We start from the raw sequence: 26,201 nt of genomic DNA on the forward strand, positions 1-26,201 counted from the left end.
GATTGATTATTTCTTTGACATATCTTCTTGTAGAGTAACTTCAGCATGTACAGGTTTTAAGCTACTACTTAAATTGCACACACACATTAACATAACAAGAGTACAGTTACATAACCAATGCAGACCTATAATTACCAGCCATCTCCACTGTGACCAAGAAAACCAGTTAGGCACCTTAGGCATTTGTGAAACTTATCTATGGTAAGTTGGATATTGTCCAACTGAACTTGAACAGTCTGAGAGAAATCAGACAAATTAAAACAACCCATTCCTGGGGACTGTTCACATCCCATATGTTCTTTTAACAGTAAATAGTCTGTAGTTGTAAGGTTTTGGAGAGCTACAATCTGCACTTCTCCTAATTCTTGGTTGAGTTCCAACAGTATACATCCAATCAAATTTGTTGTTTTACTGTATGCACAGGCCAGCTTAGATACCTCCTTCTTCATTCCCATGGCAAGTCCAGGAACCAGTGGGATGAGTACATCTACAGTTGTAGCAGCGCCTGGATCTTTGTTGGGGTTTTTTGATGATCATCTTCTGGTATGAGTCTTCCAGAGAGTGCTGACGTTGGACATTCTTCTTCATATCGTATCTTAGTTCTTTTTCTGGGTAGCGAAATTAGGCTTTGATCCTCTGTATAAACACAAACAGACCCTTTGCCTACACTTTTATATGCCCTTTATACCAGTGTGTAGTACTCATTGGATGTCACCACACAGGAACTGCTTTTCCTGATGTTGCTGTTATCATTAATCTACACTTACATGACGAATATTATGTTTACTAGGCTCTCCCCTATACCAGGTCCCCGTATAAGCCCCTTTACAGTCACTGTCCATCAGCATAGAAAAATGTTGTAGAATCACTACTTGTCTTCTCTGTGTTGTACAGCCCTCCCCTTTCTCCCACCCCCCCATGCATGCTAATCTTAATATCCCCCTTCTCCTTCTGTCCCCTTATCCCTCTCTTCCCACCCATCCTCCCCAGTCCCTTTCCCTTTGGTAACTGTTAGTCCATTCTTGGGTTCTGTGAGTCTACTGCTGTTTTGTTCCTTCAGTTTTCTTTCTTTGTTCTTATAATCCACAGATGAGTGAAATCATTTGATCCTTGTCTTTTTCCGCCTGCCTTATTTCACTGAGGATAATACCCTCTAGCTCCATCCATGTTGTTGCAAATGGGAGAATTTGTTTTCTTATTATGGCTGAGTAATATTCCATTGTGTATATGTACCACATCTTCTCTATCCATTCATTTACTGATGGACACTTAGGTTGCTTCCATTTCTTGGCTATTGTAAATAGCACTGCAATAAACATAGGGGTGCATATGTATTTTTCAAACTGGGCTGCTGCGTTCTTAGGGTAAATTCCTAGAAGTAGAATTCCTGGGTCAAATGGTATTTCTATTTGAGTTTTTTGAGGAACCTCCATACTGCTGTCCACGGTGGTTGAACAATTTACATTTCCACAAGCAGTGTAGGAGGGTTCCCTTTTCTCCACATCCTTGCCAGCATTTGTTGTTTGTCTTTTGCATGGTGGCCATCCTAACTGGTGTGAGGTGATATCTTGTTGTGGTTTTAATTTACATTTCTCTGATGATTAGGGATGTGGATGTGCCTGTTGGCCATCTGAATTTCCTCTTTCAGGAAAGTGTCTGTTCAGATCCTCTGCCCATTTTTAATTGGATTATTTGCTTTTTGTTTCTTGAGGTGTGTGAGCTCTTTATATATTTTAGATGTCAACCACTTATTGGATATGTCATTTGTGAATATATTCTCCCATACTGTAGGATGTCTTTTTGTTCTACTAATGGTGTCCTTTGCTGTACAGAAGGTTTTTAGCTTGATATAGTCCCACTTGTTCATTTTTGCTTTTGTTTCCCTTTCCCAGGGATATATGTTCATGAAGAAGTTGTTCATGTTTATGTCGAAAAGATTTTGCCTATGTTTTTTTTCTAAGAGTTCTATGGTTTCATGACTTATCACATCTGTGATCCATTTTGAGTTTACTTTTCTGTATGGGGTTAGACAATGATCCAGTTTCACTCTCTTACATGTAGCTGTCCAGTTTTGCCAACACCAGCTTTTGAAGATGTTGTCATTTCCCCATTGTATATCCATGGCTCCTTTATCGTATATGAATTGACCACATATGCTTGCCTTTATATCTGGACTATTATTTTCTACTTGTCTATGGTTCTGCTCTTGTGCCAGTACCAAATTGTCTTGATTACTGTGGCTTTGTAGTGGAGTTTGAAGTTGGGAAGCGAGATCCCCCAACTTCATTCTTCCTTCTGAGGATTGCTTTGTCTATTTTGGGTCCTTAGTGGTTCCATATAAGTTTTAGAACTATTTGTTCCAGTTCGTTGAAGAATGCTATAGGTATTTTGACAGGGATTGCATTGAATCTGTAGATTGCTTTAGGCAAGATGGCCATTTTGACAATATTAATTCTTCCTACCCAAGACCATGGGATGAGTTTCCATTTGTTAGTGTCCTCTTTAATTTCTCTCAGGAGTGTCTTGTAGTTTTCAGGGCATAGATCTTTCACATATGTATGTTTATATTTGAAGTGGCTTTCTTGTATACAAGAAATGTAAATGCTCTTGTAGCTTTCATAACATGGATCTTATAGAAAAATTTGAGGAGAAATTTTTTTAAATTAAGATCAGGTCAATACAGACAACAATACAGGAATATAAATGTCTAAGACATTATAATGTAGTCATTGTTGCTCTTATTTACATACCCACAATCTTTTTATGTAAAAGAAAAAATGGTAAATATTTGAAGCTCTTTTGGTCATGTGATCTCTGTCCTAATTATTCAGCTTTGCCAATGTACAGCAAAAGTTTCCCTGGACAGTAGATAAATTAATGGATATGGTTATGTTCCAATAAAACTTTATTTTCAAAAGAGGCAATAAGCGGGGTTTGACCTGTTTGCTTTGGTTTTTCCCATGGCCTTGACAGATTCACATTCTATGTGGTTGAGCAAGAGTAGTGTTGGATTCTAGTGTAAAATGTAATATAGTCATTAAACTGGTAAGTTCATGTTTTGGACTAGATTTATCACCTGGAACCAACATCACCCATTATACAAGACTGTACAGTACTTTCCCCTTTGCAGTCCACTTTCATTTCCCAGTGTCACCAATGACCTTCATAGTGCCACATACCAGATCTTTTCCTATTGGATGTCCCTGCTGCTTTACAAATTACATGTTTTTCCATGAAGCTTTATTCTCCTTTTGTTTTTATGAGATTACTATTTTCATATTTCTTACAATGTCTATTCACTTCCATTATGATCTTACCTCTCCTTGGAAATCTTTGTCCTGTTACCTAGGAATAATATCATCACTCTTCAAGACCGAACCCTGCCTTTTCTTAGCATCTTCTTTATTATGCCTTTAATTAAAATTTTTCTTGGACTCAGGGTTATTTTTGGTGTCTGTAATTATCTACACATTTTAAAACTATAGTACATTGAATTTATCTTTTCCACATTATTAGGGATATATGCTACATCATTTTTCCCTTTACTCAATTTTTTGAATATTTAGTTTCTCATACACCTTTGCAATATATTTGACACTTGTAAATACTCTATGACATTAACTGATTCTCTCTGACATGAGTGGCTTGGTCTTCTATTTATTGAGATAAGAAATTTTGCAGGATGGTTTGGATGGAGAAATAAGTGCAAAATGTCCACTTTGGAATATGTGTAATTAAAGAAATAAGATCTCTCATATAAGACCACTGACACGAGTCTTACAGAATAAGATTTTGTTGACTATTGTGAGAATTGTTCCACCAATTATCATTTAATATTTACTCTCACACTGTGAAGTACAAAAACTATTACTAAGATTTAACCTGTGATGAAACTTAGGATTTATGGAGTTAAAAATGACACTCATCCAGCTATAAGTATACACACACACACACACACACACACACACACACACACACATATGGTCATCAACAAACAAGAATATGGCTATAGCAGAAACATCTAAAAAGCTAAAGATGTGAGGAACTAATTCACTTGGTAAAACACAAATGTTTGTAAATATGTACTGATCTTGGTCAAAAATCAACAATTACCAACAAATGAAGCCACATCCCATGAAATCATATAAAAGCAAAATGGTGTTTTGAATGGAGCATTTGAATATGCATCCAAAAAAGTTTCTTCTGTGCTCTATGCTTAATAAAATTAATATTTTAAATTGAGGTGAATTGCTTTCAATTTCAGCACTAAACGAATGTGACCAAAAAAATGATATTTGTGGAAGCTAAATGAAGAAGAACTGCATAAGGATAAGTGGGGTTTTCAGACTCAAAGTTGGAAAAAATAGTTGTAAAGTTACCAGTCTGGATTGATCGGATATTTCTCTAGAAAAATAGAAAAAATTCTTGCTTGGGGTACTGGCAAAATGTTGTAGTACAATTTATCAATTACAAGAGGTTTGAGGCAAACTCAAAAAATCCACCATGATTACTAAAAAAAGAACAGATGTAGCATAAAATACGAAACATTCAAAGGAGTTCAGCTTCCATATTCATAACATGAAAAATCAGTATGAGGCTTCTATTATGGTGGACAATAGTATTGCATAGCAAGGAGCATGCATTCTGAAAGCCAAAGCCCCTGGGTTTGAATTCTACATTGTCACTTCCTAGATGAGTTACCTGTGTAAATTATATAAACTTCCTGTGTCTCAGTTTCCTAAATGGTACAATGAGAATAATAATACACCTCTATCACTGTATTTTTTTTTTGACTAAAGGAGTAAGGGCTTGAAAGGGGCTAAATACATAGCCAAACACATAGTGATCACTATTTGAATGGTAAGCTGCTATTATTACAATTACAATAAGCAAAAGAAACTTGAAAATAATGACTTTTACCTAAAAATTTGTAATTTCTTCATACGATAGTTTGGATTTTTTAAAAAATTTTCAAATTGCAATGTCCAATGTACTGAGGAGTTTTAAATGATTACAGTAATTAGCCTTGTGTTTCAACTATTCTGCACATGAAAAAATTTTAAGTATAGAATATGAAATAACAATGTCAACAATAAATAACAATTTTTGCTAATACTTATCGAAAGCCTCCAATGAAAAGACTTTCTTTTATTTCTAAAAGAAAGAAACAGAAAACACAAAAGTAGACAAAGAAAAAAATAGTATGCCTTAAATATCCCTGCTAAATATCTTATCTGAATGGAGAAACGGCATGTTGGATATAAGGTTGAAAGTAGTACTAAATGCGCCATGACTCTGTGGAAACGATTCTACCAATGTGGGTTTGCATTTATGAAATTTAGTTCTCAGAAATTTTCTTGTTTGGGAAAAAGAGACCAACCACCCGGTCACGAATCTGCTTAGTCTTGACACCATACACCAGGGGGTTGACTACGGGAGGAACCAGAAGGTACAAACTTGCAAAAATTATGTGGATACTTGGAGGTACCCTCTTGCCAATGCGATGAGTTAGGAAACTAAACAGGGCAGGTGTGTAGGAGACAAGTATAGTGCAGACATGGGCAGCACAGGTGCCCAGTGCTTTAGAGCGGGCATTTCTGGAAGAGAGCCGGAAGACTGCCTGGAGGATTTTGATATAGGATGTGGCTATGAGCCCTAGGTCCAACACCATCACTGAAAGAGCCACAGAGATTCCATATGCTCTGTTAATATTGGTGTTGGCACTGGCCAACTTCACCACAGCCATGTGCTCACAATAAACATGACTGATAACATATTTAGTATAATATGGTAGTCTTTTAATGAGAAGAGGACAGGGCAAAACCATAAGAGTAGCTCGGGTTATAGCAGCTAGACCCATTTTAATGACCTGAGGTGTTGTCAGGATGGTTGTATAATGCAGTGGGATGCAAATAGCTACATAACGGTCAAAGGCCATGGCAACTAGGAGGGCTGACTCAGTTATGCTAATTGTGTGGATAAAATACAACTGTGCAAGGCAGACATCAAAGTCAATCCAATGAGCATCCAACCAGAAAATGCCAAGCATCTTGGGGGCTGAGGAAGAAGCAAGAGCCACGTCATTCACGGCCAGCATGCAAAGGAAGAAATACATAGGCTGGTGGAGGCTGGTCTCCAGTTTGACGGTAACAATGATTATGCTGTTCCCCAGCCAGGTGAGTGCATAGAGGAGGCAGACGGGGATCCCCATCCAGCAGTGAAAATCCTGTAAACCAGGAATACCAACCAGGAAGAAAGATGAGATGTAGTGATGTGTGGCATTGTCTGCCATATTAAAACTGTAGGGTTTGCCTGATCAGCTCCAAAGTAGCCAGTCAAATCACTTAAGAGAGTAAAACAGGATGACGGAATGATTCTTTCATGGGTCTGGCTCTGGGGACCCAAGACACATGATTTGACCGCTTACCAAAAGGGCTAAACATCTGTAAATCATCACGTAAACCACCTTTCTGTCTTCATCGTTTCTGCAACTTCACCTTCAAATGAGAACATTAAATTAAATTATGTCAGGTTGTTTTCTGAGTTTTGGAATTTTGTCTGGTAATTTTTTATTTCTTATTACAGCATCAGTTAGTAATGTAATATCCTCATCATTGCATCCAAGCTAGTGTTATATTTTGTGATATAAACAGTTTAGGGGAAGTTGAGCTGTGTTTTCAAGGAAATTGAGGTCAAGTATAGATATGAATGCATACACACACAAACATGCACAATAATTAACAAGTATTTCAAAATACAATCATTATTTTATTACTACTCTTATCTATAGGGAGCATTACTAAATAATCAGGAATTCAGAATAAGATCTCCTAACGCTAAAATATAAGAACAAAGCTTATAAAAAGGAAAGATAATATGTGCCTTATCATGAAAGGCAAATTGATTCATATTTTATATTAACTCCTTAAGATCTAAAGATGGACAGCATAACATAACTGTTTAAACAGATTAAAAAGGAATATTTTATGTATGCATGCAATGAAATGATTTAAAATTGCTGCAAATAAGCATATTAGTTGTTAATGAGCCCAATCTATTTTCTCCACAGGCATTACTATCAGATATAGACACAGCTCTTATCTCTGGGTACCTCCTTCCTGTTTAATGACAGTGAAGAATAAATCAAGCACAATTCAGCCCTTTAGTCTCAGCAGGAAGAGTAGCTACTTGTGACTCTTGCTCTGACCACATCCTCTACATTTGGTAACTGACATCCATTTTTCTTCTGCCATCCAGTTTCTACCTACAATTGTAATTCTGGAATATACACTCCACTCATAATATGCTTTTTAAATTTATAATTGCCCACAGCATCTCAATTTCTGGTCCTGAACTCCACTGATGTGAGAGCCACGATATATTGATAAAGATTCCTAATGGCAATCCTTGTGTGGATGTCTAAATAATAGCTGTGTGGGAAAAAATGCTTTCCTGTTATGGGCTCTGCATTCCTACAATTATTAAACATAGTGTTGCTCTAGGCCTATGTAAGAATCTGACATGCTTCCTTATGAGGAATTGAAAAATGTTAAATGAGTCATAAAGCATTTCAGAAAAAATCAGAGCTGAAACTTTAGCCACAACATGGCTACTTAAAGTGGTGGAAATTATTCCATACGGGAAAGCCTATAATTTCAGAGAAAAGACTTAAGGCAAAAAAAAAAAAAAATCTACAAATAGCAAGTGTTCAAATTATGAAAAAATTTTAAATATTTATTAAACTTTTGCTTATACAAATTCTCAAATGACTGCTGCGTGCTTAGAAACTTGGTTTGCCGAATTTCATTCCTATATCTCCTTCTAGGGGCATTAAACATATAAGAGGCTCACCCCCTGTAGGGAAGCTCTGCCCTCACTTTCCCTACTATTGTGTGAGGAGAGCTGTCTGCTGCCTCACCCTGGATGCATCTGGTCTTGTCCACGAAACCTTGAAAACACAGCGTACTGTACCCATAAGTAGGGAGCTAGATAAGAGCTTTAAAAGCTGGACACCTGGCCATGAAGGCCACACTCAGGGCATCTTCAATACTTATGAAATGATGAATTAGCACTATAGCGGTATAAATAAGCGGTATAGCTTTCTGCAGAATGAAGTGGCTTCTTTTAAGCACTCCCATGATCACTCCTGCCATCTTCTTTGCTCCTAGCATTGCCCCAAGACGTCAACAGCAACCTGTGAACCCCAACACCCCCCTAGGAATAAATAATAAATTTTAGCTAGGAAACATTACTAACAATTACAAACAAGAGAAACTGCTCTGTGTAAATACATGTAAATATTTTTAAATCAGCTTTAATATTCAGTAAATCTACCTATAAGAAGGTGACAGGTCTAACCCATACCAGCAGCATAGAAGTAAAGTGACTTTCCCTTAAATAAGTGAAGCTTCCGCAGATTCGTAGAATATGGCACACATTGCAGAGAACTACCCACAAATCATGGTCTGTTTGTACAGTCACCCCTCCCATCTACAAAGTATTCTTTATTTTATCTTAGGCTTAGTTTGAAAGAAATTTTGTAGAAATCCATTTATTTCCACAAGGTCATTCTGTATAATATCTTCAATGAACATCCTGCCAGCACAGTCAGAATCCCTGCCCAGATGTCTTTAATTTTCAGTTGGCACAGTCATTTAATCTGTTTCTGAACCATATAAGTGTCTTATTCCTTGTAACAGCTTGGACTTTATCATTTTACCTGTTTCTGGGTCAGTCCACAATAGCCCCTTATCTGGAATCAGCCCCTTAGAGTAGAGGAATCTATCGGAATGCCACAGTATTTTCTATACAGTGTTTTTTGAATGCATTATATATATTACATAAAAGTATTAAAAATAGTCCATAAAGATGCCCAAAATAAAATATGTTCTCCCATTTGCTTCTATCTGATTGTATCTTCTTCGTTGGCAGTAACAGCTACCCAGCCATTAAATTAGGAAATCTCAGAATTACCCTTGTCTTCTCGATCTAGTTCTCTCTAATACTTCGGTCAAGCAGCCACTAAGTCTCTGTTTTTGTTACAGCTCTTACCATATGCTTTGTGTGCGTTTATTCTCATGTCAATCTGCTTCATCAGACTGTGGACACCCAAAGGAAGTTACTGAATCTCAGTAAATTCTTCTGACGGAAGACCTGTTGTTTCTGTATATCCTTTATATCCTCTTAAGAATTCCACAGATTTTTATCTTGCTTCCAAGGCTTCTGACCCACCAGAGATAGTCAACTTATTCATAGTCATTGTCTACAGTTCATTTATTACAACTGTCTTCTTAGAATATGTTCTTAAAAATTTGCAGCAGAAATTTCCGAGTTTCCTCCATTAAGAGGGGACCCAGTAAATACAGATTATATATATTTATGTAATTAACAAAACATATAAGTATATATATATATATATATATATACATATATATATATATGTTATATATATAATTTTATTTGGCTCCTCTTCTCCACTAACTACCAAATTACTCAAATACCCATTATATCTCATAAATGTATAACATCATTTAAATGTTTACAAATCTTCCCTTCCCATTTTACTTTCTGCTTTATCTTGAATTCTATCCTGCCACTCATGGTAGATGATAATAAAAACGTAATTATGGTTCTCCAAAATCCTCAAATGATCATTTTTCCCTGCAGCATCTAGGCCAATATTCATATGTAAGGATGGCTAAAAAATATGACAATGATTACCACTGGAGCAGTGAGGACTCTGTGGTTAGGTTGGTAGTTAATGTTGCTTTGAATGGGTTGTTCCAATGCTCTGGAGGCCCCTCTGTTCGGAAGGCTAATGGGTCCCTTAGGAGACTTAAGATCAAAGAGAAAAATAGGACTGGGCCAAGACTAAGCACCAAGCAGTAACAACGTCCTCTCAAACAGCTTGTCTGTGGATAGCACTCATGCAACTCTCCTTGGGAAGAGACAGTCCTGAGAGGCGCTCCCATGATGCCCAGATGAGATGCCTCACATTCAAATATGTAGCTCATTGGAGAAAACTTTGAAAAGACTAAGAAGAACAAATCAACTTATTTGGCCAAACTATATAAAAATTAAATAAGGAAAGTGCTGACCTCAATTCCAGAATGATTATCACTGAATTCGCACTTGTGCCTCAGGAAAAGATTAAGGTCATGTTTTCTTAAAATGTAAAGGTAGATTAGGGCATTCCATAATCTCAATTCTGTTATCCATTTTCCCTTGTATGATTTTACTGAAACACAATTTCCATACATCCAGTCACCTTATACTTTTCTTCTCCCCTATTAATGTGCTCTTGTGCATTTGCAGGCTTATAGGCATTCAGTTCTTCACAGTTAGCGAGTTTGACTTGCTCTCCTCTGGGGCTGAACTTGTGTATTGTCCCTACAGCTGTGCAAAAGGAATCATATTTCTTTATTTCCCGATATTCCTGGCAATTTTAAGTTATTTTGGGGTTCTAATATGGGGGCTTAAATTATATTTCAGTGTCTCTTTAATTTCTAACTCCCTCATCACTAAAGAGTTTGAACATATCATATGTGGAGTATCTTTTGCTCATTTTTCTTTGCTGTGAAGTGTTTGTTTTTATTCTTCAGGTTCCTATTGGAAATTCTGTATTTTTTTTGTGAATTTGCAAGTGTTTCTTTGATTTTCTTGCCTGAATCTTGCCAAAGACATTGCAAATACCTTCTCCCAGTTGATCTGTTACCTTTGTCTATGGAGTTCTTAGTTCTTCAGAAATCCTGCATTTGATGTAAAGTCATGGAAATTTCACAGTATATTTTTGTGTTTTTGAAACTTTTTTATTTTCCTATACTTACTTCACCATTATTTCCTGCACTACCTTCTCCTAACTACCTAGCTCTAACTAATCTGTTGTGCTGTTATTCATTTGGGGTCCACCATCTTTCTACATGACATTAAATAGGCATCCAGTTTTATTAATTTATTTTATTTTTTTATCTCATTTTATCATCATTAATCTACAATTATATGAAGAACATGATGGTTACTAGACTGCCCCCTTCACGAAGAGCCCCCCCCTACAAACGCCATTACAGTCACTGTCCATCAGTGTAGTAAGATGCTGCAGACTCACTACTTGCCTTCTCTGTGTTGCACATCTCTCCCTATGACCCCCCAACATTATACATGCTAATCGTAAGGCCCCCTTTCTTTTTTCCCCGCCCTTATCCCTCCCTTCCCACCCATCCTCCCCAGTCCCTTTCCCTTCGGTAACCGTTAGTCCATTCTTGGGTTCTGTGATTCTGCTGCTCTTTTGTTCCTTCAGTTTTCCTTTGTTCTTATACTCCACATATGAGTGAAATCATTTGGTACTTGTCCTTCTCCACCTGGCTTATTTCACTGAGCATAATACCCTCTAGCTCCATCCATGTTTTTGCAAATCGTAGGATTTGTTTTCTTCTTATGGCTGAATAATGTTCCATTGTGTATATGTACTACATCTTCTTTATCCATTCATCTATTGAGGAACAGTTAGGTTGCTTCCATTTCTTGGCTATTGTAAATAGTGCTGCGATAAACACAGGGGTGCATCTGTCTTTTTCAAACTGGAGTGCTGCATTCTTAGGGTATATTCCTAGAAGGGGAATTCCTGGGTCAAATGGTAACTCTATTTTGAGCATTTTTAGGAACCTCCATACTGCTTTCCACAATGGTTGAATTAATTTGCATTTCCACCAGCAGTGTAGGAGGGTTCCCCTTTCTCCACGTCCTCACCAACATTTGTTGCTGTTTGTCTTTTGGATGGTGGCGATCCTTCCTGGTGTGAGGTGATATCTCATTGTGGTTTCAGTTTGCATTTCTCTGATGACAAGCAATGTGGAGCATCTTTTCATGTGTCTGTTGACCATCTGGATTTCTTCTTTGGAGAACTGCCTGTTCAGCTCCTCTGCCCATATTTAATTGGAATATTTGCTTTTTGTTTGTTGAGGTGCATGAGCTCTTTATATATTTTGGATGTCAACCCTTTATCGGATCTGTCATTTATGAATATGTTCTCCCATACTGTAGGATGTATTTTTGGTATACTGATGGTGTCCTTTGCTGTACAGAAGCTTTTCAGTTTGATATAGTCCCACTTGTTCATTTTTGTTTTTCTTTCCCTTGCCCGGGGAGATATGTTCATGAAGAAGTTGCTCATGTTTATATCCAAGAGATTTTTGCCTATGTTTTTTTCTAAGAGTTTTACGGTTTCATGACTTACATTCAGGTCTTTGATCCATTTCGAATTTACTTTTGTGTATGGGGTTAGACAGTGATCCAGTTTCATTCTCTTACATGTAGCTGTCCAGTTTTGCCAGCACCATCTGTTGAAGAGACTGTCATTTCCCCATTGTATGTCCATGGCTCCTTTATCATATATTAATTGACCATATATGTTTGGGTTAATATTTGGGTCTCTATTCTATTCCACTGGTCTGTGGCTCTTTTCTTGTGCCAGTACCAAACTGTCTTGATTACTGTGGCTTTGTAGTAGAGATTGAAGTTGGGGAGCGAGATCGCCCCCACTTTATTCTTCCTTCTCAGGATTGCTTTGACTATTCGGGGTCTTTGTTTCCATATGAAGTTTTGAACTATTTGTTCTAGTTCGTTGAAGAATGTTGTTGGTAATTTGATAGGGATTGCAACAAATCTGTATATTGCTTTGGACAGGATGGCCATTTTGACTATATTAATTCTTCCTAGCCAAGAGCATGGGATGAGTTTCCATTTGTTAGTGCCCTCTTTAATTTCTTTTAGGGTGTCTTGTAGCTTTAAGGGTATAGGTCTTTCACTTCCTTGGTAAGATTAATTCCTAAGTATTTTATTCTTTTTGATGCAATTGTGAATGGAATTGTTTTCCTGATTTCTTTTTCTATTAGTTGATTGTTAGTGTCTAGGAAAGCCGCAGACTTTTGTGTGTTAATTTTGTATCCTGCCACTTTGCTGTATACTGATATCAGTACTAGTAGTTTTGGAGTGGAGTCATTAGGGTTATTTATGTACAATATCATGACATCTGCAAATAGTGACAGTTTAACTTCCTCTTTACCATTTTGAATTCCTTGTTTTTCTTTGTTTTGTCTAATTGCCATGGCTAGCACCTCCAGAACTATGTTGAATAACATTGGGGAGAGTGGACATCCCTGTCTTGTTCCTGATCTCAGAGGAAAAGCTTTCAGCTTTTCACTGTTTAGTATGATGTTGACTGTGGGTTTATCATATATGGCCTTTATTATGTTGAGGTACCTGCCCTCTATACCCATTTTGCTGAGAGTTTTTATCATGAATGGATGTTGAATTTTGTAAAATGCTTTTTCAGCACCTATGGAGGTGATCATGTGGTTTTTGTCTTTCTTTTAGTTGATGTGGTGGATGATGTTGATGTATTTTCGAATGTTGTACCATCCTTGCATCCCTGGGATGAATCCCACTTGGTCGTGGTGTATGATTCTTTTGATGTATTTTTGAATTCGGTTTGCTAATATTTTGTTGAGTATTTTTGCATCTACGTTCATCAGGGATATTGGTCTGCAGTTTTCTTTTTTGGTGGGGTCTTTGCCTTGTTTTGGTATTAGGGTGATGTTGGCTTTATAGAATGAGTTTGGGATTATTCTCTCCTCTTCTGTTTTTTGGAAAACTTTAAGGAGTGTGGGTATTATATCTTCTCTGTATGTCTGATAAAATTCTGAGGTAAATCCATCTGGCCCAGGGCTTTTGTTCTTGGGTAGTTTTTTGATTACCACTTCAATTTCTTTGCTGGTAATTGATTTGTTTAGATTTTGTGTTTCTTCCCTAGTCACTCTTGGAAAGTTGTATTTTTCTAGGAAGTTGTCCATTTCTTCTAGGTTTTCCAGCTTCTTATCATATAGGTTTTCATAGTAGTCTCTAATAATTCTTTGTGTTTCTGTTGAGTCCATCGTGATATTTCTTTTCTTGTTTCTGATTCTGTTGATGTGTGTTGATTCTCTTTTTCTCTTAATAAGTCTGGCTAGAGGGTTATTTACTTTGTTTATTTTTTCAAAGAACAAGCTCTTGGTTTCATTGATTTTTTTCTATTGTGTTATTCTTCTCAATTTTATTTATTTCTTCTCTGATCTTTATTATGTCCCTCCTTCTGCTGACTTTAGTCCTCGTTTGTTCTTCTTTTTCCAATTTTGATAATTGTGACATTAGACTATTCATTTGGGATTGTTCTTCCTTCTTTAAATATGCCTGGATTGCTATATACTTTCCTCTTAAGACTGCTTTTGCTGTGTCCCACAGATGTTTGGGCTTTGTGTTGTTCTTCTCATTTATTTCCATATATTGCTAAATCTCCATTTTAATTTGGTCATTGAACCATTGAATATTTAGAAGGGTATTGTTAATCCTCCGTGAGTTTGTGAGCCTTTATGCTTTCTTTGTACAATTTATTTCTAGTTTTATAACTTTGGAATTTACTGAGGCTCTTTTGATAGAAATAATATGATGAGCATCCTCATAACCAGGAATCCCAGCGAGGTAGAATGAAGCAGACTGTCTAACACTTGAATTAGAGCCCGTCATGAGGCTGTCCCAACTAGCCATTTTCCAAACATAAAAATGTGGACTCATAGAAGGAAGAAAAACACAACATTAAAATAGTTAGCAACTTATATTTCTCTATTAGGTCTTTTCTTGATTTCTATTGCTACGTAGGAACATTATACAGTTTGGAAAATGATTTTGAAAAATTATCCACAGTCAACACCCTCTTTCAATATAATACAGTTTAATCCTAAAATGGTTTTAAGTTATTGTGTTGTTATCTGTCAATCTTTTACTCTATTGATTCTGGATTTTGAGTTATTCATAGGATACTCTTATCACCCTTAAATTTTTAATATGTTCTTCTATGCATGCTACTAATTTTTTGATAGCCAGTTTTCGTCCCATTATAAATAGTTTCTTTTTCTTTTCTTCTTTCAGAAGCACCATTGACATGTTCCTAAGACATTCTCTTTACTCACTACTGTAGATAGGTGTAGATTATGGAGTCTTTATTCTCTGGAAAAATCATCCTTAAATCAGTGTCCAATGGAATTGAGACTGGAATCTGTATAGCAGACTGGTCAACACTATTCAATTAATGTAACACATGTTGTTGAAGTTCTATACCCAAAGTCTCTTACTTTGGCTGACTGGCTTTCAGTTCCCTAGGGATGAATATTCTTTCTGAGCATGAAAACAACTGGATGTACACAGGTCAAGGAAATTTGGAAAGATTAGAAAATGACATTTCTGAATTATTATATACATTTGGAATGAGGAATACAGGGAAATCAGGCTATTGGTAATGTATATAATAATTTGTAATTTTTAAGTGATTAATGTAAATCAGTTGTTTTTCTGAGAACATTTCATGTGTTTGCTCAAATAAATTTTAACCCCAATTAATAAACAGAATTTAAGTAACTAGTCTCACATTAAATATCTGGTAAGTGAGAGACATTGTCTGTACCTCAACACTGAGTCCAGAGCTCTCATTTAATGGCGGTGTTGAACTGTCCTACTGATGTGATAGAAGAGATTAGGTGGGAATTATTCTCTACATAATATTAGAAAGAGCTATAATTTTTTATTTCCTTATTTATTTATTTTTATTTATTTTATTTTATTTATTATTATTATTATTACTATTATTATTTTTTTATTGAAGGGTAGTTGACACACAGTATTACATTAGTTTAATGTGTACAACACAGTGATTCAACATTTATATACATGATAATTGTAGCTACCCGCTATCACCGTACAAAGTTGTTACAATATTTTGACTATATTCCTTATGCTATACATTACATCCCAGGTATTTATGTATTTTACAATTGGAAGTCTGTCTTTTGTTTTTGTTTTGTTTTTTTTTTTGAGAGGACATCTCTCATATTTATTGATCAAATGGTTGTTAACAACAATAAAATTCTGTATAGGGGAGTCAATGCTCAATGCACAATCATTAATCCACCCCAAGCCTAATTTTCGTCAGTCTACAATCTTCTAAAGCATAGAAAACATGTTCTTACATGGAGAACAAATTCTTACATAGTGAATAAGTTACATGGTGAACAGTACAGGCAGTCATCACTGAACGTTTCGGTTTGCTCATGTATTACGAACTATAAACAATCAGTTCAAATATGAATATTCGTTTGATTTTTATACTTGATTTATATGTGGATACCACATTTCTCTCTTTATTATTATTATTTTTAATAAAATGCTGAAGTGGTAGGTAGATGCAAGATAAAGGTAGAAAACATAGTTTAGTGTTGTAAGGGAGCAAATGTAGATGATCAGGTGTGTGCCTGTAGACTATGTGTTAATCCAAACTAGACAAGGGCAATAAAACATCCACGTATGCAGAAGATTTCTCTCAGAACGGGGGGGGGGGTGAGGTTCTAAGCCTCACCTCTGTTGATCCCCAATTTCTCATCTGATGGCCCCCCTGTGACTGTGCCTGTCTTAGGTTGTTCCTCCCTTGAGGAATCTTACCCGTCTCTGGCTAACCAGTCATCTTCCGGGGCCATACAGGGAAATGTAAAGTTGGTAAGTGAGAGAGAAGCCTTATTGTTTGAAAAGATTAGCATTTTACATCTTTGCATATTTATGCTCTGTGGTTTCTATGCCCAGCATTTGTCTTGAGATGTCTTTACCACTTGGAAGAATTATGATACTCGGTAAATGTGATATGAGGCACAAATTCTATTTAAGGGTTGTAATTAGGAAGGAAGAAGAAAAGCTATAGAAGTAGCAGGTGGAAGAAAACATGGAAAGATTGATTATTTCTTTGACATATCTTCTTGTAGAGTAACTTCAGCATGTATAGGTTTTAAACTACTAATTAAATTGTGCACACACATTAACATAATAGGAGTACAGTTACATAACCAAAGCATATCTGTAATTACCAGCCATCTCCAGTGAAACCAAGAAAACCAGTTAGGCACCTTAGGCATTTGTGAAAACTTATCTATGATATGGTGGATATTGTAAAACTGAACTTGAACAGTCTGAGAGAAATCACACAAATTAAAGCAACCCATTCCTGGGGACTGTTCACATCCCATATGTTCTTTTATCAGTAGATAGTCTGTGGTTGTAAGATTTTGGAGTGCTACAATTTGCACTCCTCCTAATTCTTGGTTGAGTTCCAACAGTATAGATCCAATCAAATTTGTTGTTTTACTGTATGCACAGGCCAGCTTAGATATCTCCTTCTTCATTCCCATGGCAAGTCCAGGAACCAGTGGGATGAGTGCATCTACAGCTGTAGCAGTGCGTGGATCTTTGTTGGGGTTTTTTGATGATCGTCTTCTGGTGTGAGTTTCCAGAGAGTGCTGATGTTGGAAGTTTTTTTCATATTGTATCTTAGTTCATTTTCTGGGTTGCCATATTAGGCTTTGATCTTCTGTAAAAACACAAACAGACCCTTTGTCTACACTTTTATATGCCCTTTATACCACTGTGTAGAACTCATTGGAGGTCACCACACAGTAAGAGTGGTTTTTTTTGTTATCATTAATCTGCACTTATATGACGAATATTATGTTTACTAGGCTCTCCCCTATACCAGGCCCCCCCTATAAGCCCCTTTACAGTCACTGTCCATCAGCAAAGCAAAATGTTTTAAAATCACTACTTTCTTCTCTGTGTTGTACAGCCCTCCCCTGTCTCAACACAATGCATGCTAATCTTAATAATCCCCTTCTTCTTATCCCCACTTATCCCTCACTACCTATCCATCCTCCCCAGTCCCTTTCCCTTTAGTACCTGTCCATTCTTGAGTTCTGTGATTCTGCTGCTGTTTTGTTCCTTCAGTTTTTCCTTTGTTCTTATACTTCACAGATGAGTGAAATCATTTGGTATTTCTCTTTCTCTGCTTGGCTTATTTCACTGAGCATAATACCTTCCAGCTCCATCCATGTTGCTGCAAATGGTAGGATTTGCCCTCTTCTTATGGCTGAGTAGTATTCCATTGTGTATATGTACCACTTCTTCTTTATCCATTCATCTACCGATGGCATTAAGGTTGCTTTCAATTCTTGGCTATTGTAAATAGTGCTGCCATAAACATAGGGCTGCATCTTTCTTTCTCAAACTTGATTGCTGCGTTCTTAGGGTAAACTCCTGGGAGTGGAATTCCTGGGTCAAAAGGTAAGTCTGTTTTGAGCATTTTGATGTACCTCCAAACTGCTTTCCACAATGGTTGAACTACTTTACATTACCACCAGCAGTGTAGGGCTGTTCCCCTTTCTCCACAGCCTTTTCAACATTTGTTGTTGTTTGTCTTTTGGATGGCAGCCATCCTTAGTGGTGTGAGGTGATAACTCATTGTAGTTTTAATTTGCATTTCCTGATACTTAGCGATGTGGGGCATCTTTTCATGTGTCTGTTGGCCATCTGTATTTCTTTTATGGAGAACCGTCTGTTCAGTTCCTCTGCCCATTTTTTAATTGGGTTATTTGTTTTTTGTTTGTGGAGGCGTGTGACCTCTTTATATATTCTGGACTTCAAGCCTTTATCGGATGTGTCATTTTCAAATATATTCTCAAATACTGTAGTGTTCCTTTTGTTCTATTGATGGTGTCTCTTGCTGTACAGAAGCTTTTCAGCTTAATATAGTCCCACTTGTTCATTTTTGCTGTTGTTTTCCTTGCTCAGGTGATATGTTCAAGAACAGGTCACTCATGTTTATGTCTAAGAGGTTTTTGCCTATGTTTTTTCCCTAGAGTTTAATGGTTTCATGACTTACATTCAGGTCTTTGATCCATTTTGAATTTACTTTTGTATATGGGGTTAGACAATGGTCCAGTTTCATTCTCCTACATGTAGCTGCCCAGTTTGGCCAGCACCATCTGTTGAAGTGACTGTCATTTCGCCATTGTATGTCCATGGCTCCTTTATCAAATATTAATTGACCATATATGTCTGGGTTACTGTCTGGATTCTCTAGTCTGTTCCATTGGTCTGTGGCTCTGTTCTTGTGTCAGTACCAAATTGTCTTGATTACTATGGCTTTGTAGTAGAGCTTGAAGTTGGGGAGTGAGACCCCCTTACTTTATTCTTCTTTCTCAGGATTGCTTTGGCTCTTCAGGGTCTTTGGTGTTTCCATATGAATTTTTGAATTATTTGTTCCAGTTCATTGAAGAATGTTCCTGGTAGTTTCATAGGGATTGCATCAAATCTGTATATTGCCTTGGGCAGTATGACCATTTTGTTGATATTAATTCTTCCTAGCCATGAGCATGGGATGAGTTTCCTTTCTTAGTGTTCCCTTTGATTTCTCTTAAGAGTGACTTGTAGTTTTCAGAGTATAAGTCTTTCACTTCTTTGGTTAGGTATATGCCTAGGTATTTTATTCTTTTTGATGCAATTGTGAATGGAGTTGTTTTTCTTATTTCTCTGTCTGTTGGTACATTGTTAGTGTATAGGAAAGCCACAGATTTCTGTGTGTTAATTTTGTATCCTGCAACTTTGCTGTATTCTGATATCAGTTCTAATAGTTTTGGGGTGGAGTTTTTAGGGTTTTTTATGTACAGTATCATGTCATCTGCAAATAGTGACAGTTTAACTTCTTCTTTACCATCTGGATTCCTTGTATTTCTTTGTTTTTTCTGATTGCTGTGGCTAGGACCTCCATTACTATGTGAAATAACAGTGGGGAGAGTGGGCATCCTTTTCTTGTTCCTGGTCTCAGAGGAAAAGCTTTCAGCTTCTCGCTGTTCAGTATAATGTTGGCTGTGGGTTAATCATGGAAGGCCTTTATTATGTTTAGGTTCTTGCCCTCCATTCCCATTTTGCTGAGAGTTTTTATCATGAATGGATGTTGAATTTTGTCAAATGCTTTTTCAGCATCTATTTAGATGATCATGTGGTTTTTGTCTTTCTTTTTGTTGATGTGCTGGATGATGTTGTTTGACTTTCGAATGTTGTACCGTCCTTGCATCCCTGGGATGAATCCACTTGGTCGTGGTGTATAATCCTTTTGATATATTTTTGAATTTGGTTTGCTAATATTTTGTTGAGTATTTTTGCATCTACATTCATCAGGGATATTGGTCTGTAGTTTTCTTTTTTGGTGGGTTCTTTGCCTGGTTTTGGTATTAGGGTGATGTTGGCTTCATAGAATGAGTTTGGGAGTATCCCCTCCACCTCTATTTTTTGGAAAACTTTAAGGAGAATTGGTATTATGTCTTCCCTGTCTGTCTGATAAAATTCCAAGGTGAATCCATCTGGCCCGGGATTTTTTTTCTTTGGTTGTTTTTTGGTTACCGCTTCAGTTTTGTTGCTGCTAATTAGTCTGTTTAGATTTTCTGTTTCTTTCTGGGTCAGTCTTGGAAGGTTTTATTTTTCTAGGAAGTTGTCCATTTCTCCTAGGTTTCCCAGCTTGTTAGCATATAGGTTTTCTTAGTACTCTCTAATAATTCTTTGTATTTCTGTGGGGTCCGTCGTGATTTTTCCTTTCTCGTTTCTGATACTGTTGATTTGTGTTGACTCTCTTTTCTTCTTAATAAGTCTGGCTAGAGGCTTATCTATTTTGTTTATATTCTCGAAGAACCAGCTCTTTGTTTCATTGATTTTTGCTATTGTTTTATTCTTCTGAATTTTATTTATTTCTTCTGTGATCTTTATTATGTCCCTCCTTCTGCTGACGTTAGTCCTCATTTGTTCCTCTTTTTCCAATTTCAATAATTGTGACATTAGACCATTCATTTGGGATTGTTCTTCTTTTTTAAAATATGCCTGGATTGCTGTATACTTTCCTCTTAAGACTGCTTTTGCTGTGTCCCACAGAAGTTGGGGCTTAGTGTTGTTGTTGTCATTTGTTTCCATAAATTGCTGGATCTCCATTTTGATTTGGTCTTTGATCCATTGACTATTTAGGAGCGTGTTGTTAAGCCTCCATGTTTTTGTGAGCCTTTTTGTTTTCTTTGTACAGTTTATTTCTAGTTTTATGCCTTTGTGTTCAGAAAAGTTGGTTGGTAGGATTTCAATCTTTTGGAATTTTCTGAGGCTCTTTTTGTATCCTAGTATATGGTCTATTCTGGAGAATGTTCCATGTGCATTTGAGAAGAATGTGTATCCTGTTGCTTTTGGATGTAGAGTTCTATAGACGTCTATTAGGTCCATCTGTTGTAGTGTGTTGTTCAGTGTCTCTGTGTCCTTACTTATTTTCTGTCTGGTGGATCTGTCCTTTGGAGTGAGTGGTGTGTTGAAGTCTCTCAGAATGAATGCATTGCATTCTATATCCTCCATTAGTTCTGTTAGTGTTTGTTTTAGATATGTTGGTGCTCGTGTATTGGGTGCATATATATTTATAATGGTTATATCCTCTTTTTGGATTGAGCCCTTTATCATTATGTAATGTCCTTCTTTGTCTTTTGTTACTTTCTTTATTTTGAAGTCTGTTTTGTCTGATATTAGAATTGCAACACCTGCTTTTTTCTCACTTTAGTTTGCATGAAATATCTTTTTCCATCCCTTGACTTTAAGTCTGTGCATGTCTTTGGGTTTGAGGCGAGTCTCTTGTAAGCAGCAAATGGATGGATCTTGCTTTTTTATCCATTCTATTACTCTGTGACTTTTGATTGGTGCATTCAGTCCATTTACATTTAGGGTGATTATTGAAAGGTATGTACTTATTGCCATTGCACGCTTTAAGTTTGTGGTTACCAAAGGTTCAGGGTTAGTTTCTTTACTATCTTACTAATTTTACTCACTTGTTGAGCTATTATATAAGCGGTCTGATGATTCTTTATTTCTCTCCCTTCTTTTTTTTTTCTTTTGTACATAATTATTTTTTATTGAAGGGTAGTTGACACACTGCATTATATTACATTAGTTTCAGGTGTACAACACATTGTTTCAACATTTATATACATGATAATTCTTAGGTACTAGCTATCACCATTCCAAGTTGTTACCATATTTTGACTATATTCCTTATGCTATTCATTACATCTAGGTTACTTATTTATTTTACACTTGGAAGTGTGTAATTTTTTTATGTTTGTTTGTTTGTTTGTTTGTTTGTTTTGTTTGTTTTTGTGAGGGCCTCTCTGATATTCATTGATCAAATTTTTGTTAACAACAATAAAATTCTGTAAAGGGGAGTCAATGCTTAATGCACAATTATTAATCCACCCCAAGAATAATTTTCCTCAGTCTCTAATCTTCTGAAGCATAAAGAACAAGTTCATGCATGGGGAACAAATTCTTACATAGTGAATAAGTTACATGGTGGACAGTACAAGGGCAGTCACCACAGAAACTTTTGGTTTTGCTTATACATTATGAGCTATAAATGGTCAGTGCAAATATGAATACTCATTTGTTTTTTATACTTGATTTATATGTGGATACCACATTTCTCTCTTTATTATTATTACTTTTAATAAAATGCTGAAGTGGTAGGTAGATGCAAGATAAAGGTAGAAAACATAGTTTAGTGTTGTAAGAGAGCAAATGTATATGATCAGGTGTGTGCCTGTAGACTATGTGTTAATCCAAGCTAGACAAGGGCAATAAAACATCCACGGATGCAGAAGATTTCTCTCAGAACAGGGGGGGTGAGGTTCTAAGCCTCACCTCTGTTGATCCCCAATTTCTCATCTGATGGCCCCCCTGTGACTGTGCCTGTCTTAGGTTGTTTCTCCCTTGAGGAATCTTACCCGTCTCTGGCTAACCAGTCATCTTCTGGAGCCATACAGGGAGATGCAAAGTTGGTAAGTGAGAGAGAAGCCATACTGTTTGAAAAGGTTAGCTTTTTACTTCTTTGCATATTTATACCCTGTGGCTTCTATGTTCAGCATTTGTCTTGAGGTATCTTTAAAACTTGGAAGAATTATGCTACTCGGTAAATTCGATGTGAGGCACGAATTCTATTTAAGGGTTGTAATTAGGAAGGAAGAAGAAAAGCTATAGAAGTAGCAGGTGGAAGAAAACATGGGAAGATTGATTATTTCTTTGACATATCTTCTTGTAGAGTAACTTCAGCATGTATAAGTATTAAACTACTAATTAAATTGCACACACACATTCACATAATAGGAGTATAGTTACATAAAAAAAGCATTCCTGTAATTACCATCCATCAACAGTGAAGCCAAGAAAACCAGTTAGGCACCTTAGGCATTTGTGAAAACTTATCTATGATATGGTGGATATTGTCCAACTGAAGTTGAACAGTCTGAGAGAAATCAGACAAATTAAAACAACCCATTCCTGGGGACTGTTCACATCCCATATGTTCTTTTAACAGTAAATAGACTGTAGTTGTAAGATTTTGGAGTGCTACAATTTGCACTTCTCCTAATTCTTGGTTGAGTTCCAACAGTAGAGATCCAGTCAAATTAGTTGTTTTACTGTATGCACAGGGAAGCTTAGATATCTCCTTCTTCATTCCAATGGCAAATCCAGGAACCTGTGGGATGAATGCAGCTACAGCTGTAGCAGCACCTGGGTCTTTGTTGAGGTTTTTTGATGATCATCTTCTTGTATGAGTCTTCCAGAGAGTGCTGATGTTGGAAGAACTTCTTCATATTGTACCTTAGTTCATTTTCTGGGTTGCCAAATTAGGCTTTGATCCTCTGTGTAAACACAAACAGTCCCTTTGCCTACACTTTGATATGCCCTTTATACCACTGTGTAGAACTCCTCAGAGGTTACCATACAGGAACTGCTTTTTTTTTTTAAGAGAAAGGAATATTATCAGAAAAATGTACCTCCATAGCCGATCATCTGACACCCTTTAAGTTATCAAATTTAAGGATATTTAAAGCATGCATTAATCATTGATTTACAGTTAGTTTGATCATATCAGGGAGTAATCCCCCTTTTCTTTCTTTCTTTCTCTTTTTTTTTTGTTATCATTAATCTACAGTTACATGAAGAATATTATGTTTACTAGGCTCTCCCCTACACCGGGTCCCCCCTATAAACCCCTTTACAGTCACTGTCCATCAGCATAGCAAAATGTTGTAGAATCACTACTTGTCTTCTCTGTGTTATACAGCCCTCCCCTTTTCTCCCACCCCCGCCATTATGCATGCTAATCTTAATGCCCCCCTTCTTCTTCCCTCCCTTATCCCTCCCTTCTCACCCATCCTCCCCAGTCCCTTTCCCTTTGGTTCCTGTTAGTCCATTCTTGGGTTCTGTGATTCCGCTACTGTTTCGTTCCTTCAGTTTTTCCTTTGTTCTTATACTCCACAGATGAGTGAAACCATTTGGTATTTCTCTTTCTCCGCTTGGCTTATTTCACTGAGCATAATACCCTCCAGCTCCATCCATGTTGCTGCAAATGATTGGATTTGCCCTTTTCTTATGGCTGAGTAGTATTCCATTGTGTATATGTACCACATCTTCTTTATCCATTCATCTGTCGATGGACATTTAGGTTGCTTCCAATTCTTGTCTATTGGAAATAGCGCTGCGATAAACATAGGGGTGCATCTGTCTTTCTCAAACTTGATTGCTGTGTTCTTAGGGTAAATTCCTAGGAGTGGAATGCCTGGTTCAAATGGTAAGTCTGTTTTGATCATTTTGATGTACCTCCATACTGCTTTCCACAATGGTTGAAATAGTTTACATTCCCACCATCAGTGTAGGAGGGTTCCTCTTGCTCCACAGACTCGCCAACATTTGTTGTTGTTTGTCTTTTGGATGGCAGCCATCCTTACTGGTGTGAGGTGATAACTCATTGTAGTTTTAGTTTGCATTTCTCTGATACTTAGCGATGCGGAGCATCTTTTCATGTGTCTGTTGGCCATCTATATTCCTTTTTTGGAGACCTATCTGTTCAGTTCTTCTGCCCATTTTTTAACTGGGTTATTTGTTTTATGTTTGTTGAGGTGTGTGAGCTCTTTATATATTCTGGACGTCAAGCCTTTATCGGATATGTCATTTTCAAATATATTATCCCATAATGTAGGGTTCCTTCTTTTTCTATTGATGGTGTCTTTGGCTGTACAGAAGCTTTACAGCTTAATATAGTCCCACTTACTCATTTTTGCTGTTGTTTTCCTTGCACAGGGAGATACGTTCAAGAAGAGGTCACTCATGTTTATGTCTAAGAGGATTTGCCTATGTTTTCTTCCAAGAGTTTAATGGTTTCATGACTTACATTCTGGTCTTTGATCCATTTTGAGTTTACTTTTGTATATGGGGTTAGACAATGGTCCAGTTTCATTCTCCTACATGTAGCTGTCCAGTTTTCCCAGCACCATCTGTTGAAGTGACTGTCATTTCACCATTGTATGTCCATGGCTCCTTTATCAAATATTAATTGACCATATATATCTGGATTAATGTCTGGATTCTCTAGTCTGTTCCATTGGTCTCTGGCTCTGCTCTTGTGTCAGTACCAAATTGTCTTGATTACTATGGCTTTATAGTAGAGCTTGAAGTTGGGAAGTGAGATCCCCCGTACTTTATTCTTCTTTCTCAGGATTGCTTTGGCTATTCGGGGTCTTTGGTATTTCCATATGAATTTTTGGATTATTTGTTCCTGTTCATTGAAGAATGTTCCTGGTAGTTTCATAGGGATTGCATCAAATCTGTATATTGCTTTGGGCAGGATGGCCATTTTGACGATATTAATTCTTCCTAGCAATGAGCATGGGATGAGTTTCCATCTGATAGTGTCCCCTTTAATTTCACTTAAGAGTGACTTGTAGTTTTCAGAGTATAAGTCTTTCACTTCTTTGGTTAGGTTTATTCCTAGGTATTTTATTTTTTTTCATGCAATTGTGAAATTAGTTGTTTTCCTGATTTCTCTTTCTGTTGGTTCATTGTTAGTATGTAGAAAAGCCACAGATTTCTGTGTGTTGATTTTGTATTCTGCAACTTTGCTGCATTCTGATATCAGTTCTAGTAGTTTTGGGGTGCAGTCTTTAGGGTTTTTTATGTACAGTATCATGTCATCTGCAAATAGTGACAGTTTAACTTCTTCTTTACCAATCTGGATTCCTTGCATTTCTTTGTTTTTTCTGATTGCTGTGGCTAGGACCTCCATTACTATGTTAAATAGCAGTGGACAGAGTGGGCATCCCTGTCTAGTTCCCGATCTCAGAGGAAATGCTTTTAGCTTCTCGCTGTTCAATATAATGTTGGCTGTGTATTTATCATAGATGGCCTTTATTATGTTGAGGTACTTGCCCTCTATTCCCATTTTG

At 36.8% G+C, this 26,201-nt stretch overlaps 1 protein-coding gene across 1 annotated transcript; it reads right to left on the reverse strand.

Annotated features, from left to right (window-relative positions):
• Nucleotides 1-5,338: 5,338 nt before the first annotated feature.
• On the reverse strand, nucleotides 5,339-6,292 carry LOC118912095 (olfactory receptor 52P1-like). The gene has a single exon (XM_036884878.1). The coding sequence runs from the start codon at nucleotides 6,290-6,292 to the stop codon at nucleotides 5,339-5,341; it is 954 nt and encodes a 317-aa protein (XP_036740773.1).
• Between the last annotated feature and the right edge of the window lie 19,909 nt (nucleotides 6,293-26,201).

Source organism: Manis pentadactyla, chromosome 9, assembly GCF_030020395.1.
Source record: "Manis pentadactyla isolate mManPen7 chromosome 9, mManPen7.hap1, whole genome shotgun sequence".
Classification (NCBI taxonomy): domain Eukaryota; kingdom Metazoa; phylum Chordata; class Mammalia; order Pholidota; family Manidae; genus Manis; species Manis pentadactyla.